This window comes from Sarcophilus harrisii, chromosome 6 (assembly GCF_902635505.1).
Source record: "Sarcophilus harrisii chromosome 6, mSarHar1.11, whole genome shotgun sequence".
NCBI lineage: Eukaryota > Metazoa > Chordata > Mammalia > Dasyuromorphia > Dasyuridae > Sarcophilus > Sarcophilus harrisii.
The window spans coordinates 202,147,750-202,164,960 of NC_045431.1; the positions used below are offsets into that span (position 1 = coordinate 202,147,750).

The 17,211-nt window shown below is 43.8% G+C and overlaps 1 protein-coding gene across 1 annotated transcript in view; it reads left to right on the forward strand.

The window, feature by feature from the left end:
* Nucleotides 1-17,211, forward strand: part of SWAP70 (switching B cell complex subunit SWAP70) — a 74,581-nt gene that overhangs the window by 35,577 nt on the left and 21,793 nt on the right. The window contains exons 3-6 of the mRNA XM_003773573.4: nt 137-310; nt 11,649-11,876; nt 13,779-13,925; nt 15,120-15,228. Of these exons, the coding sequence (XP_003773621.1) occupies nt 137-310; nt 11,649-11,876; nt 13,779-13,925; nt 15,120-15,228 (658 nt within the window). The remainder of the gene's footprint in view (nt 1-136; nt 311-11,648; nt 11,877-13,778; nt 13,926-15,119; nt 15,229-17,211) is intronic.

The window sequence follows — 17,211 nt, forward strand, 5'->3', positions numbered from 1 at the left end:
ATTTCACAGTGGGGTATCTCACACATTCTGTACAATCTCAGTCACAGCGCCAGTGGTACTGGGATGTATAGTTGCACTTATTTTTGGCTGTCTTTGTAGTGGTTTTTAATGTTTTGTACTTTTCCTTTGTTTCTAGGTTCAAGGAAACTTTGACAAGATTGAGTTTAATAGGATGTGTTGGACGCTTTGTGTCAAAAAAAACCTCACCAAAAGTCCTTTGTTCATCAGTGAAGAAGATTCATTTAAAGTGTGGGTTATTTTCAACTTTTTATCTGAGGATAAATACCCATTAATTATTGTGCCTGAAGAGGTAAGGAGTAATTTTGAAAAACATGTTTAAATGAGCTTTCTTATTGTGGTAGAATAATAGACTGTTGTAGCTGGAATGGTAATTTCACAGCCAAGGAAATTGAGTATTCAGAGGTTAAATTAATTGCTTCAGGTCACCTAGCAAGTTTAGTGGCAGAATCCAGCTGTCTTGACTCAGGCCCAACTTTTATTTTATTTTATTTTATTTTTTTAGAATTTTAACTGGGATATTTTGGTAGGCACAAATAAGAAACATTGAGGCTTAAAACGGATATGAGGAGAAAGTCTCTGACTAGAGTTTATTGGGAAGACATGCAATATTTAGTCAGCATCTGCCTCATATAATTGCAGATAGCCTTTCCTTGGAGAAGGCCACAATGGAATGCTGTGGGAAAGCTAAATTCTTCTGTAGGTTGGCAAACAGGGTGGAATGCTTTTTCTTCCTCTCCTAAATTGCTGCAATTATAGAAAATTCCATTTCTGATGCCCAAAATGTCTTTCTGCAAAACAAGGCGTATTTAGCAGACATAGCTTTCTGCCTACTTCTGTGTTGATTGTGTTGTGCAAAAGTCAAGGAGGATTATCAGAAATTTCTTTCGAGGCTGTCTCAATCTATCGAGTAAGGGTCTATTACAGAGTGGCTTAAGTTCCAGGATGATAGTTTGCTGAAACATGTATTGTAAAGAGAAGCTTTGTTGCTTAGTGGACAGACAGCTGGCCTTGGATCCATAAAGACCTGCTCACACACACTAGAGTGTGCGGCTTTGACTAAGTTGCTTAACTTGTCAGTGCTGCTCTGGGCCAGGGTACAAATCCAGATAGAAATGGGGGCCCCTGACCTGCACCAAAGGGTCCTCCTGGCCCGTATAATGACTCAGGAAACCACGTGTCAGCCTTGTCTGTGTTGTGATGCATTTCTCTTTATTTTAAGTATTTCCCGATCACATTAGAATCTACTTTGGGGCACTTGGGAGTGTTTTCGCCCCGTGAGATGGCCAGGGTCCGACATCCCTGTTCTAGTGTCTGTAGTTGCCTCCTCTCCCAGGGAAGTCATAAAATGTCCCGACTTTTTTCTGTACCTCAAAGGTAGGACAGTGGTAGTGTGTCTGTCCAGGAAGTTCTGGGTCATATTCCTTCTTCCTGACAGAATGAAGAAGAGCATCGGGTTCTCCCATGTCTGCCTGATGCTGTTGTGCTAGAACAACCATGTAGCTCTGAGAAATTCCCTGCCACTTTGTGACTCTTGTCTTTTTGAGGCACTTTACAGTCGAAAACACCTGGGAGGATGAAGTCTTTTTGTTGTCCCCTGAAGCAGAGCGGAGCCTAGGAATATGAGAGCGCCAGCATGAATGGCCCTCCCAACACTGTCCCTGTTCTTAGTCCGAGACCTTGATGGAAGTAGCTTTAGAGGCCCATCCAGCCTGCTTTGATGTGAGCTGAGGGTGGTGGCAGAGGTTAAGGGACTCAATCATTGACCCATGGGTTGTGAGTGATGGATCGGTCCCTTGGACTTCAAGGTGTTATCAGTCTTTTGTGTTAGGGTGGTTAGCTATATTCAAAAAGCTTTGGTGCCCCAGGAAAGATAACTTACTCATAAATTAGAGCAAGAGATTCTTTGACATTTAGCATTTTATTGTGTAAAAGACAAAAGTGCTTGGTGTGAGATATAAGCTTTTAATAAATATTGGTTGAATTGAATTATAGGTGTACCTAAATGGGGAAGGGAAAGTGGGATATACTCTGGGTTTTTTGTCAAAGAAAATTTTTTTAATCAAACAAATTGGTGACATAGTATTGTTTTATAGAATGCTGGATTTATACTCAAGAGAATCTGTGTCCAAATCCAGATTGGACATTTGTATTTTGTGTCACCTTTGTTTAAATCACTTCATTTAATCTCTTGGGCTACAGTTTCCTGGTCTGTAAATCAAAAGGTAAAGGAACTTTTGAATTTTAAATCTTAGGATCCTATGAATGTTAGTAAGGGACAATTTAAGAAACATTTACCCAAAGATGGTTTAAAAAAAAAAAAGACCAACCAAATAATGAAAAATCCTACCTAATGCTAAGAGACATCTGTGATAGTTTCAAAGTCAGGTTTTATAAGTATATATTAAATATGCCAGATTAATTTGGTAATTAATGTTTTTCTAAAAATTGGAAGAAAATAGTGTTACCCTTATAGGACTTTCAATAATTTCCAAATTAGATACTTAAGTGAAATCATTTCCTGTGGGAAGAATTGTGGGGTACTATATGAATATGTATGTTCTGTTATTATCTTGCCTTGGAAGTGGACAGATGACCTGCAAGTCTTATTTTAGACTTATTTTTGAAAGATGAAGACAGCTCTCTTATGTTTAATCGTCATTTCTGTGTGGACAACTCCCACCTCTATTTATCTGGCTCCATTTTCTTCTCGAGCTTCGTTCTTGCATCACCAATGGCTTATTTTACTTTTCAAACTAGATGTGCCCCTGATATTTCTGACCCATCACATCCTATAAAGGACCCGTTCTCTTTCTCTCATCGCCAACTCTCCCTTCCTGTTTTGTGTTATAAAATGCTTGTGCTTCTTCTGACCCTCCCTGTCTGTTTTAGAGATTCGAAGGTTGGCAACCAGAGTGTTATTTTCAATTCACAATGCCAGTCATTTGCCAGATCTGCTTGTTTCTACCTCTGCAGTACGTTTGGTGTCCCGTCCTTTCTCTCTGCTCGCACAGCTATCACCTTTAGCCTAGAATACCTATTGCAGTGGTCTCTAATTGATCTCCTTCCCTCATCTGTCCCCACGGAATCCCTCCTCCTTCCTGCTGCCAAAGTGATGTTGCCCTATGCCGAGCTCTAACTATATGAGTCCCTTCTTCGTAAACTTCAATGCCTTCTTCTTGCCTCTAGAATAAAACAGAAACCCCTCTGTGTCTCACCTGCCTTTCTGGCTTCCCTGGATGTAACTCCCCATTCTGCGGCCAGACTGACCTTGTCTCTGCTCTGGTCCTGGGGCCTTTGCATGGGCTGTCTGGGACCTCCCTCCTCCCCTGGGTCATAGAGCCAATTTTAAAGGGACCCCCTGGAGGGTAAGGAGTGTTTAAGTCATTGCCTGGCCCTGGGCAGGGAGGCTTTGGTGTCAGAGGCAGGATGTCTCTGGAGATGGGCTCTAGGCTGCTGGTAGCCCCTAACCCATGGGCAGATCATGGGCAGGTAGTGCTGAGAGCCTGCTGGGGCTTCTGGTAGGACTCTCCTCTGGGGAGCCACCTGGACTCGCATCTGAACCCAGAGTTACCTATAGTCCCTAAATTGGGGGTGGAGTTCCTCTGGGCATGGAGGGACATCTCGATGCCAGGGAAGGTAACCTTTACCAAAGGGAGGAAGGTGGGGCAGCGAGGTAGCACAGTGGGTAGAGCAACAGCCCTGAAGTCAGGAGGACCTGAGTTCAAGTTTGATCTCAGATACTTAATACTTCCTGGCTGTGTGACCCTGGGCAAGTCACTTAACCCCAATTGTCTCAGGAAAAAAAAAAGGAAGGAGGGGGAGGCACATCTCTCAGATACCCATGCAAGTCAGTATTTCTTAGGTTTTTGTTATAATTTTTTCGGGGGAGCAGAAGGGAAAAGGTAAAGATTTCTCTACATTGACCTTAAATAACTGAAAATCTTCTCTGGATTGTAAATGGAGTTAAGTTTGCATGTGATTCTTTTGCTAGCAGAAGAGTTTTGTGGGAAAAGAGTACAGCATGAAGCAAAAGTTTCTATTGCATTTTATCATCTAGAAAATGAATCTGGATCTTATATTATATTTGTATTTATTATATTATATTTATATTATATTATATTTGTATCTTTCGAGAATACAAATTCATCACCAGGAGTTGATTGTTGTTTAACAATTTTTTTCATCATCTCTGACTCTTCTTATCACATTTGGCATTTTCTTGGCAGAGACACTAGAGTGGCTTACCATTTCCTTCTCCAGCTCATTTCACAGATGAGAAAACTGAGGCAAACAGGGTAAAGTGACAGCTGTTAACTGTCTCAGGCTAGATTTGAATTCAGAAAGAGAAGTTTTCTTGATCCCAAGCCCAGTGCTCTATCTACTGGACCACCTTATCACCTTAGAAATAGCTTAGATAAGCTTTTAATATGCCCTGAGCCTTGTGCTTGTCCACATGAGACTAAGGTGAAATTCTGCCCCTTAGGTATTATTAGGGATAATAAACAAGTTGGTGCTCAGATGATGGTAGTGAGCCACGGAGGTGGAGGGCTCACAAAGCGCTTCTCCTTTGATGGTCACAAAACCCTGTGAAGGAGGGGGCCTTCCAACGTTATTTTGAGATTAGGAAATCAAGGTGATATGCTGGGGCCCCACAGTTGGTAAGTAGTTTGGGCCTTGGCCCAGACTCCAAGCTTAGTAACATTGGGACTAGTGCAGTCCCTTCTGTTGCTGCAATTTTATTGTGCTAAGTACTGGGATTAAAAGCAAAGAACAGTGAAAATTACAGAGGTCTATGGTCCTGGAGCTCCCTGTCTCATGGGTCATTCAGGAGCAGTGTGGACAGGAGCTGCTCCTTTTCCCTTTGAGGCCAACATTGAGGGCTCCCACTGGTGGGGGCTCATTAGGCTCTTTGCCTTGGGCTTGGGATCCCTGCGCATGTATGAGTGCATGAGAGAGAGGACAAGGAGAGCCCTAGCACAGGGGTTCCGGCTTTTCTCTCTCATGCGTCAGCAAGCCCGCCTTCCTGGGCTTGTGTTGGATCACATTGGGGCGTCTCATCTTATGCTGCTGGATGTTCATTTCCAAAAGAGGAAAGCCTTGTAGTATATATGGGTGTGCTCGTAAAGTCCTCTGCGGTGCCTCCTTGGGACCCGATCTTGTGGGCTCTGGTCATGGAATTTCCCTGCCCTCCTCACATCTCTAGACTAAGGGCTACCTCATTTTTTTTTTTTTTTAACAGTTCCACAATGGGGTTTTATAGGTGGAAACAACTGTTTCCTTTTTAAGAAAGTCAGATTCAATGGACTTTTTGCAAATCTTGCTTGACTGAGAGAATGAAGACCTCATTGGATGAAATAAGGAAGGCAGGGTGCAAGATCGGAAGTTGGTCTTCCCTTTGAGAATGGGGAACAGAAAACATTTGGTTTTAGGTACATTGAATTTGAGATTGATAATGGGGCATCCTAAGGGAGAAGCTTAAGAGGCAGTTGTAGCCATGGCACTGGGCTCCTGGAGCAGGAGCAGATCTTGAGAAAATGGACTTGGGAGTTGGGTGTGTGATGTTGAGTGAGTTCACTCTTGTCCGACTTTGCATGACCCCATTTGGGGTTCTTTGGTGGAAACACTGGAGTGGTTTGCCATCTCCTTCTCCAGATCATTTTACAGATGAGGAAACGGAGGCAGACTGACTAAAGTGACTCGCTCAGGATCACACCGCTAGTAAGTATCTGACGCCAGCTTAGGAAAATGGGGCTTCCTGACTCCAGGTCTGGTGCTTTATCCACTGTGCCCTCCAGCTGCCCAGGTCAGCCACGTAGGGGTCGATAAAAATTAAGTCACTTGAAAAATAAAGAGGATTTTAAGATGTGGAACAATGATGCTTCTAATTGCTAAATTGTATATTTTCTCGGCCTTTATTTTGTCTCCTCTGCTCCTTAAAGATGTATCTGTCCTGTCCTTTAAAAAAATTTCACATGCCCCAGCTTTCCCCTTAAGCTGCCATATTTCTTTTCCCTTCACTGCTAAATCAATCACTCAGCATCTAGTTATTAAGGGCTTGCTGTGTACCAGCTCTGTGTTAAATGCTGGGAATGCCCCTACTCTCAAAATGTCCCTGTTGTAATCAGGGAGACACTCTGTAAATGTTTTACCTATGAACCCTCTGCTTCTGGGGGATATCAGAGTCAGCTTGGTCTAGGAGGCCAGCTACTGACTGCCCCCAGTCTTGTCAGCCTCATTGCAGAGCATTCATTCTGCACTGTCCCAGCCAGGGTGGACAGCTGCCTGATTCCTGAACTTGAGGCTCATCTTCCCCTGCCATGCATTTGGGAAGACGCCCCCTATTCTTGGGACACACTCCCTCGTCATCTCTGCTTTAAAGTCTTGTCTGCTTTTCAGGCTTCTGAGAAGCCCTGATCTCCCTAGTCCATAGACCTGTAGAGTACACTTATTTGTATATGTGTGCTGTTTTCCGACTCTTGAGAAAGTTATGGGGTCTTGTTTTTGGGTTCCCAGGTTTTTTTTTTTTTTTTTTAATAGTGCCTTGCTTCTTCTACCTACTAAGGAAAATAAAAGCTTAATGAATATTTGAATTGCATTTTCTTTGACCTCTTTGTAGCTTTTATCACTCTTAAGCAATCCCTGATACCTGATCCCTTTTTCTTCATTATGTCTCATTAACCCTTTATTAAGCAATCCTTGGTGCCTGATATTTTTACTTCATTATGATGTCATTGACCCTTTATTATTTTGGGTCTTACTCTACTTCTGGCAACTTCTGTGCTATTTCCCCCGTCCTTTTATTTATTGCCCCTTCGTTTTTTAATATTATATTTAATTTTATCAAGTAAAATTCATCTTTCTCTCCTCTCTCCCACTGAAAAAGAAAAGAAATCCCTTTTACAGATACATAATCAAACAAAACAAATTTTTCCATTGACTATATCCAAAAATCTATATTTCCCTTGTATTGAGTCTCATCACTTTTTTTATTAGAAGGTGAGTAGTATGCTTTATCATGGGTCTTCTTGACATTGTGGTCGGTCATTGCCTTGCCTGGTCTAAATCTTTCAAGTTTTTTGTCTGTTGTAGTATTGTATAAATTGTGGTCTTGTGTCTGCTCACTTTACTTTGTATCATTACAAACCTTCCCAGATTTCTCTGAAACCATCCCCTTCATCATTTCTTACAAGCACAATAGTATTCCATCCCATACATACACGTACCATAACTTATTCAGACATTCCCCAATTGATGTCTCTCTCATTCCCTTTCAATGTCCATGTTCTTGCCACTACAGAAATAATTGCAATAAATATTTTTGAACACCCTTAGAATTTGCAAATCCTTCGGACTAATCCTTCCCTTAATCTGCTCTTCCTCTTCTCTCTTTTTTCTCTCCTATCTCCTATTTTTCTTTTGAATAAAGTGCATTTCTATACCCACCAGTGTGAGAGTGTTCTTTCCGTGTTTGACCCATTTAAATGAGTGACATTCAGTTATCTCCGGCTCCCCCCACCCTTTCCTCCCTGTTTTTTGTAGACTTGTTTTTGTGCGCCCCAAATATGTAGTTCTTTGGGGATTCAGGTTTCCATCATCCTGTAGCAGTGCCATGGATTTTGTTAAGTAAAACTTAATTTCAAGGTTAAGATGTTCTTGCCTCTTGCATCAGACAACCTGTTTTATTTTTAATACAAGTTATTTAATAGGTGATTATAGCATTTACACTTATAAAACATTTTAGCATCCATTCTGTTATTTGATTCTTACAACAGGTAATGTGGGATGGGGTGCTACCTGTCTGTATCATCCCCATACAGAAGGGGAGACTAAGAACATGAGAGGGGAAGTTGTTTGGCCATTCTTTGAATAAATGCTTGCTGATTGATTGCAGAATTTCAGTCTGTTGACCCATCCTTCCTTCAAGGACACTCCTGGAAATCTGTGTTTGTCACAGAGTGGTGAATTTCTGAACAAGTTAGGTTTATATGTGCCTGTGATGGAACACTATTGTGCTATATAGTGAGTGATACAAAGTAAAATGAGAAGACCAGGATCACAATTGATAGACTGTCACAGACAAAAAACTTGAGACGTTGTTGTGGCTCCTGGAGACAGGTATGGAAGGGACCTAGGAGACCACTAGTCAGTGCTTCCCTTTGCAGACGAGAGACCCGGGCCCCTGGAGTTTGCTCAAGGGCACAGATGGCTAAGCAGTGAGGTTTGAACTCGGTTTCTTCAATTCCAGGACCACTGCACTTGCCATTACTCCTATATATGGTGCCAAGTTCTCAGGAGTAAAGCAGGACATGTGTCTGATGCTCAGAAGTGAGCTGGAGATGGGGATTCAAGTTAAAGTGATGTCATTTTGAAAGATCCTTGAATAAAATCCGATTGACTTAAGCCAAACCCTGGTAGCAGACTTTTCAACTATAAAAGGCGATAACGCTCCAGCTATCTAAGATCACATGTAACTGGAAGTTTCATTCTTTGTTATTTTGGGTGAAACTTGAATGGAAATAGGAAGTAAGCTGCTTCCTGAAACTGAATGAGTTCTCAGAATGTTGATGTTTAGCGGGAGGAGTCCATGGAGGCCTGCTGGCCCTTTCTTAGTATTATTTGGTAATGGCAAGTAGGAACGTTTTAATGCACCGAGAGATCTAAAAGTTAGTGGGGTTTTGGACTTGGTAAAATACTGATGTAATTTGGGAAGCAGATCATGAAACTGGAGAGGACCTAGTTTGGTGTTGTCATTTAGTGGTGGAGGAAATGGTTATTTTCAAAGATAGAAAGCCTGTGGTCACAAAGCGAGTTAGTGGCAGGGTAGGGCACTAGCCCCGCTTATAATTAGGGGCCACTCCTCCCTTCATGTTCCCCTCAGGCTCTCCCTTGTGTGATCTGGCTGAGTCACTTTGACTTTTTGGGTTGCTAAAAGAGGCCTAGCTAGATCTCCCCCTCCTTTGCACCCGGCCGTTGCTCTTGTACCAAGCTTAAACTCCTCCTGCTCTCTCTTTAACTTCTGCCCAGTTAGTTTTCTTCTGGAAATCTCTCCTCTCCTTCCTCATTGTCCCCAGATTTGTTCCACTTTTCAAGTAAAAACTCTTGCTGGAATTATGGCCAATGCAATTTAATAACTATTTCTAAAACTATTCCCTGTCCTCAAGCAGCTTGTACTTGGAGAAAGGGGGTGGTACATGAATCCCTCAGAAATGGAGACATTATAGAGCACTGGCAACTTGGGGATCCTGAAAAAACTGCTCCTCCCCGGAACCCCTGAATTGTGCCCTAAAGGGGGCTGAGGCTCTTAAGAGGTGACCACCAGCAAGCTGTCATTAAGTCCTCTGTGTGTTACACTCTGCCTGGCTGCCGAGTTGGCAGAGACAACAGGGAAACAGCCCCTGCCTTCCAGGAGCTTCCTTTGTTTGGAGTCACCCTGTGCACTGAGAAATTTGAGTGGGTGCTGGTGGGAGGGCGGGCGCCCAGAAGGTGGCAGACGGAGCTTGTGCTGGGCTGGGATGCTGAGCCGTTTGGGGGACGGGGCAGTGCTGGGAGGCCCCGAGGCGGGAGGTCAGACCCAGTCTTCTTGGTCTCTGCAGCCTTGGCCTCCAGGGCCACCCGCCTCTCCTCAGATCTGTCTGATGTTGCCTTCCCGGGCTCCTTGGCTCCTCCTCAGGGTCGCCCTGTCTCTACCTCTGGACGTTCCCCAGGGCTCTGTACCAGGCTTTCTTCTCTCTGTGGCTTCAGTCACCGCCTCTGGGCGATGGTTCTCAGATCTCTGGGTCCCGCCCTAGTCTTTCTTCTGGCCAAGAGTCCTACTTCACTAAAGTCCTCTTGGACATCTTGATGTCCCATAGGCATCTAGAATTCAGTGGATCCAGACTAGAGCTTGCTCTCTTCCCCTGGACTTTCCTCTTCTGAATTCTCTGAGCTCAAACCATCACCCTCCTTTCAGGACCGGACTGGCCACCTTGGTGTCCACCATCCCATCTCCAGCTTGTTGCCCAATCTTTCCCCTTTATTTCACTGCCAGGAATTCTCTCCATCCCCTTCTCTTCCCTCAGGCAGGCGCACATCATCACTTTTCCGTTGGACTTCTGTATTAGCCCTCTCCATCCCTGCCCCCACCCCCACCCCCCCCACCCAGGTATCTTCCCCGCTCCTGCCCTTTCTTCATTCAGCAGCCAAGGTGACGAGCCCTAGGGGCTTTCTGCTACCCGCAAAGTCAAACGTGTTTGCCCTTTGAACCTCTGTATGATCTGACCTCTTCCTGCTTTTCCAGTTTTCTTATACTTTACTGCATTCCGTGAACTACAGTCCAGCTACCCTGACCTCCTTACTGACCCTTAAATATATTATTTCTCCCCATAGCTTTGCACTGGCTGTCCCATGCCTGGAGTAATGCTTCGCTCCTTGCAGTGCCTCTTAGGCTCCCTAGCTTCTGTCAAGACTCAACTTAAAATCTGTGTTCTTTTAGAAGCCTTTCTTGGCTCTTTGCTGTCTCTTCCCCTCTTTATATTTTGTGTGCATCTGGCTGTTCCATGTTGTGTCTCCCTGTTAGGACGTCAGCTTCTTGAGGGCAGGGTGTGATTTTTGCTCAGCACCTAGCTCAGGGCCTGCTGCCCTTAGTAAATGCTTGTTGACTGACTGAAATGTCCACGAGCCAGTCATTCCAGGATTATCCTTACTGTAAGTTTAAGTATCATGCTGATCTTACACTGTTTCAAAGGTAAGAGACATCCCACATTTAAAAGTGAAATCAAATAAATTAAAGATCCACCCTTATCTCAAGCAGTGAACATTTCTGTAGGGAACCTTTGGAAAGGACTTGTGATCTGTACTTTTCTAATTTAGGCTGCTTAAAGCTGCAACATCTGATTAAAAACTCATATTTCTTATTCAGTGTTTTCCCTTTTCTATTTAATTGCTAAGCATTGTGATAATATTATTTGCATTATTTTCTTTTTTAAATGGTTAGCTGAGTTATAGATTAAATAGAAAAATCTCTGGATTGTCCCAGAAACAGCTCTCATTTATCGTAGTGTTTCTAGAGGAAAAACTATCTCAAATTTCAAACAACAAATTTACAAATAGCTTGTATTTGGGGATACATTCCCTTTGTAATTTGGGGATTTCTGTCTAAGACCCTGAATCTAACTTAGTATTTGTTTGTTAGTTAAGTAAGTTAACTTTTATCTCTTAATAATGTTTTCATAGCTGTTGACAGTTTTGAAAAATGCTAGATCACATTTATTTGGTTTTCTAATTTGACTTATTGAGAATTGTCAGTTTTATGTAGTTCTCATTCCAAATGAACACAATGGGCAGGGCTGACAGATTTTGATGTGACATCCATTGTGTATTAGACTGTCTACTTATTTTTAGTTAAAATTCCCTAAACCCAGCTTAAGCAACACAGAATAGGGATATATACTAAACTTCTAATTTTATTGACATAGAGGGACTCCCAAATGAGAAAGCTCCCTCTGTTGGTGTAGGTTAGCATTTCTGGTCTTGGGGAGATGGCTATCACACTGAGACTGTAAAATGACATTTATTCTAAACAACACTATCAATATTTGTTTTAAATATGGTATATTACTCTTAAATGATATTTTTTCTTTTTTGTGCAGATTGAATACCTACTTAAGAAACTTACAGAAGCAATGGGGGGAGTTTGGCAGCAAGAAGAATTTGAACATTACAAAATCAACTTTGATGCTACTCGAGATGGTCTTTCTGCATGGGAATTAATTGAACTTATTGGAAGTGGACAGTTTAGCAAAGGCATGGATTGGCAGACAGTGTCGATGGCAGTTAATGAAGTTTTTAATGAGCTTATATTAGATGTACTGAAACAGGTAAAATTGATTTGATTTTCCTTCTCCTTGCAGTGTTTATTTTTCACAGTCTAAAAGTTTATTTCTTTAGTATTATGGTAGCTTTTGATATAGAGGGGTTTAAAAACAGTTTTAAACTATATGTGTTGTAGATTTACTACAACAGTAGTAAAGAAGATTTTCAAGGATATCTCTAAAACATCTCCATCTAGTTAAATCTCATGTTTAGATGATTGTTTCATATACTTTGTACTGCTTTTCTTGCACCCATCAAATTTCCTATGTTAATGTTATTCCAAATCAGGATTTTCTGAAATTTATATTTTCTCTTGCCTAATAAATGTTTTATTTTTTAAATTTAAATCATCATCATTAAAAGAAAATTTCAGGTGCTTTGGATGCTATTCCAGCAGTCAGGAATACAGAGCCATGAAAACTGGATCCCTGCTTGCTCTCCAGGGGTTTACAGCTCCCTGTCCCCAGTTGTGGTTTTACACTGATCATGGTTCCAGACCTTCTTTCTTTCCTTTGCCCCTTGCTTGGCCACCGTGTCAGCTCTCGATATCCAGCTCTCTACAGGTGTTCTTGCATCTGTATAATCCAGTCCAGGCTCCTGAGCTCCTGTTTTACATCAGTAGCCATTTGGATTGTCAGCCTGAGAATTGTTCGGGCCTTTTGGATGAAGTCTGTTCTAAAGCAAACTCATCCTTTTCCCCTCTGGACCCATTCATCTTCTGAATTTCTTTTTTTGCCTTTGAGTTCAGCACCATCCTGGCAGTCACTCAGGTCCCGGCGTTGGAGTCAGCCCCCTGGCCTGTCCTTTCCCAGCACTTTCCATAACCCCCACCTTCTCTGCACTCAGGAGCCATCCCCCTTCTTGGGCCTCCGTCAGATCCTCTTGTCGCCTTCTTCTGGCTGTTTGCAGACCACCTTGCACACACCTGCCAACGGGACACTCCTGAAGCACAGGCTGAGCTGCTGCTCTGTGCACTCCGGGCTTTCTCTGGGATCTAAGCTCCCATGCAGATTCCTTTTTTTTTTTTTTTTTTTTTTTTGCAATCAAAACCCTTTACAATAAGGCTCTAATTTTCCTTGTGCATCATTCCCCTCTATGTACCAGGATCCAGCCAAACTGCTTTACATCCTTTTCCCCCTGTGTCTTGGTAGAGACTTAACCTCCTCACTTCTGCCTCTTAAAATCCCTCATGTCCTTCAGTCCTCAGCTGCCTACACAACACTTCTCCTGGTTCTCTGTCCCCTTCCTTCCCCTAGTTACTGGGTACTCCCCTGGCAGAATGTAGGCTCTTTGAGGGCACGAACTGTCTCCCTTTTGTCTTTGTGCCCTCAGTGCCTAGTATGGTGTTTAGCACATACTTAATAAAGGCTTATTGATGGATTGATAACTGACTAATTAAAGAGCCCGATCATATTTACATACAGAAGTAATTTGTGGTCAAATGAATGATGCAGACAGTGTGTTGTAGGAATCAAATTCCACAACCATTTATTGTCCACTATATTAGGCCCCTAAGAACTGGAAGTTAATCTAGGAATTGAGGGTTGGGCAGGATTCTGCCAGGGAGGGGGGCTCTCTAGACTTAGGTGTGGTGGAAAAGGCAGAAATGCGTGTAGGAAAATTGGGCGAAGGTGGGATAGACTGATCTCTTTAGACTAAGAGGTCTGTGTGACAGATGAGATCATGGGGGTCTTGAAAGCCAGACTTAGAAGTCTGGGCTGGGGCCTGTGCCGGCAGCCTCCCATCCATCCCTTTCTGACTGTTTTAGGTCAGCAAAGCTGGCAGTTTGTTCTGAGTGGGACTCAGTCAGTGAGCAACAGGTGATGGGATAGCAGGCCAGCTTGATAACTAAAGAGAAGAGCAGCTGGTTCTCCAGGAGCATTTACATCAGCTCTGATTTCTTTTAGGGTTACATGATGAAAAAAGGCCACAGAAGGAAAAATTGGACTGAACGTTGGTTTGTGCTGAAACCCAATATCATTTCTTATTATGTGAGTGAGGATCTAAAGGATAAGAAAGGAGACATAATTCTGGATGACAGTTGCTGTGTAGAGGTAAAATTCCCATTTGTTTTGTTCAGTTTCTCTTGGCTGATTTACCAGGTGCTGCCCCTGATGCTGAAATCATCCTTCTTTGGGGATTGGATTTGCCTCTTGAAAGTGGAACATGGGGGCAGTGGAGAGAGAGAGCGCCAGTCCTGAAGTCAGGAGGACCTGAGTTCAAATCTGGCCTCAGACACTTAACACTTCCTAGCTGTGTGACCCTGGACAAGTCACTTAACCCCAATTGCCTCAGCAAAAAACCAAACAAACAAAAAAAAAAAAAACAAAAAGAAAGTGGGACACTGAGAAGATGCGACATTTTCTCTTTGTAGAAATGTGCAGCAGACATACTAGTAGAATGGAAGGACTCTGGACTTGAGTCAGGAGACCCCCATTTTCCTACTTGATCCAGTTCCAGCTCCACCACGTGTTGGTGATTTCACTGCCCACCCTGTTTCCCCCTACTATGATGGTGGGATGGCAGCTAGGAGGTGCAGTGGTTAGAACACCGGGTCTGATGTCAGGAAGGCCTGAGTCCAAATGCAGCCTCAGACACTGACCCTGGGCAAGGCGCTTCGCCCTGTTTGCCCCAGCCCTTCATCTGTACACGAGTTGGAGAAGGACATGGCTAATCACCCTTGTCTTTGCCAAAAAAATGCCCCGTGAGGTCACAAAGAGTCAGACATGAAGAAAATAACTGAATAACGACGGAGATGATGATGGGGATTGGGCTAGATATTTGCTAACAAGCTTTCCCACTCTTAAAGGACATCGAATGCTGTGAGATGTTTAACCTGAGTCTGACGTTGTATCTGAAATGTTTGGTCATTTCCGGTTCTTCATGTCCCCACTGGGGTTTTTGGCAGATCCTGGAGTGGTTTGCCATTGTCTTCTCCAGCTCACTTTGTAGGTAAGGTAACGGAGGCGGGACCTGCCCAGGGTCACACAGCTGGGAAGTGTCTCAGGCTGGATTTGAACTTGGGAAAATGGCCCAGTGCTCTGCGCTCTCTGGCTCCCCACAACTGCCCTCTGCCTTCTAAGTGCCCGAAATGTCGATCTCAGTGATGTCCTTTGAGCAAACTAGCATAGGTTTTTATGTCGCCTCTGCCGTGGTTTTTATTTTGTCTCCGAATTTCAGGTCAGATTTATGAGGTATGTCAAACATTCCAGGACAAATTTTAAAAGAATTTATAATTTGTTTTCTAGTCCTTACCTGACAAGGATGGAAAAAAATGCCTTTTCCTAATAAAATGTTTAGATAAGACGTTTGAAATCAGTGCCTCGGATAAGAAGAAAAAGCAGGAGTGGATTCAAGGTGAGTTCTCTTCAGTCATTTGACTCAGTTTATCTTCTGTGCTCTCATGGGGGATGGCAGGCCTGGGGTCAGCAGTTCTCATTAAGTGTGCTCGAGCCAGGGGTTCCTCAGTGTCCTCCCCAGAGGGCAGCGCTTGTCTGGCAGCAAGGGGGCTGAAGTCACAGAGAGGGAAACCGAGGCTTGAGGTCAGCCTCAAGTGTGCCTTGCCCTTTGAACTCAAGTGTGGCAGTAGCAGCTTCCCCTCAATGGCAGCCCTGAAGCAAAGGCCGGGCGGCTTCTTTTGTCTGTTATAGGGAATGTTGGTGATGGGAGGAGGTGGAGATTCTGGGACTGTCTTTGCCATCCAGAAACTTAAAGTAATTGGTAGTCAAGCTACATACAGAAGCAACTAGGATTTAAATTAGATTGTGATCAGTCAGTAACATTTGTTAAGCACAGATGCCGTGCAAGGTGCTGGGTATGCAAATGTAAAAGTGAGATAATTCCTGCCCTCAAGCTTATAGTCTTTTGGGGGATAAGGTCAAGTCACCAACAGCAAGGGATTCGGGCACTTTCTGTTGGGGAAATCAGAAAAGAGTTCTTGAGGGATGTTGAACTAGAGCTGAACCTGTAAGAGCTACTTAGTCACTCGGCAGCCCTGGCACAGCTGGGAGTGGCCAGAGACAGTTTGTCAAACCCAGAGGGGGGAGAGACCTTATGTCAATAGTCTGGCCCCAGGCTGGGGGAAAGGCTTCTGGGAGGAAGTGATAACTGAGATAAGGAGGATTTAGTCTGGCTGAGATGGGAGAGTTCAGAATGGTCTCAGCATTAATTGTGCTGGGAGTAGAGTGTTGGGTTGGGAGGCTGGGGAAGGAAATGAGAAACCATTTTGGGCCAGAGGTGAGATGATCCAATTTCTGTATTAGGAAATGACTTAGCTAGGTGAGGAGGCCTGGGCTCCAGGAAGGGCCCCTTTGAATAGTCCAGGAAGAGGATAGGGAGGGAAGGAGCACTGGGTTTGGAGTCTGGGATCTGGGCTGTGACTAGCTAGGCCGCTTAAGCTTTCTGTTTCCTGTTAAAAAAAAAAAAAGAAAAGAAAAGAAAAAATGGCAAACTGGTGTTGTGGATTGGATAGTCTCTAAGGCCCTTCAAGCTTTTACTGCTTCAGTCAGGTAATTCTAGGCAAGAGGCCCGAGTTTCGTGATCATGTGAAGTGAGAAGCTAGAGATGTCCATGGAGGGGGCATTGATAGGACTCGGGGGCAGGGAGGGGGGCAGAGGGAAGGAGCCCAGGATGAGGCTACGCTTGGGGCTTGGCTGTCTGGCTTTAGCAGACACGGCAGGATCGAGTGAGGGCCACGTTTCCTGGGGAAAGATATTTTGGATGTTGATTTCTGAGGCCTTGATGAGACATCTCGAGGACACGTCCAACAGGCAGCTGAAGATACTGGTCTAGAGCCCAGAGGAGGGACTGGTTTATGGAGTACCTGTTGGGTGTGGAGCAGCGTGAGGAAGTAGACACGGACACAAGCAGGAGCCAGGACAGGAGGGACTGGTGCAAAGGGAGGGCCAGAATCTCGCCTAAAGTCGCAGCTTCCACATGGAAGGGGCGGGGGTAAGAATGGGCAGGAAGTCTCCAAGATGAGACTTAAGAGCTTGGATACTTTTTTTTTGGCTCTTCCACATAGTCTATTTGGGGAAATTGTGAAGAGGGAGGAATTCACCCAGAGATTTCTTTTATGCCTCTCATCATCTGCAAAGGATGTGGCCTTCTCCCCCTTCGTTCTCTAAGCAGAAGGAGGGTGTCTGTTCTGAGTTTATGGAATAAAAAAAGCAAAAAGAGGCAAGAATACTTTAGATTGGAAATGTTTTTGGTTTTTTTAAGGTCTGCTAAAAATTTGAAATGAATTCCTCAGAAATACAAATGGGAACATGGGCCAGATGCTGCTTTACTTGGGGACTTTCTGGCAGGTGTTGGTGTGGGCCCACTCCTCCCAGCCAGCTG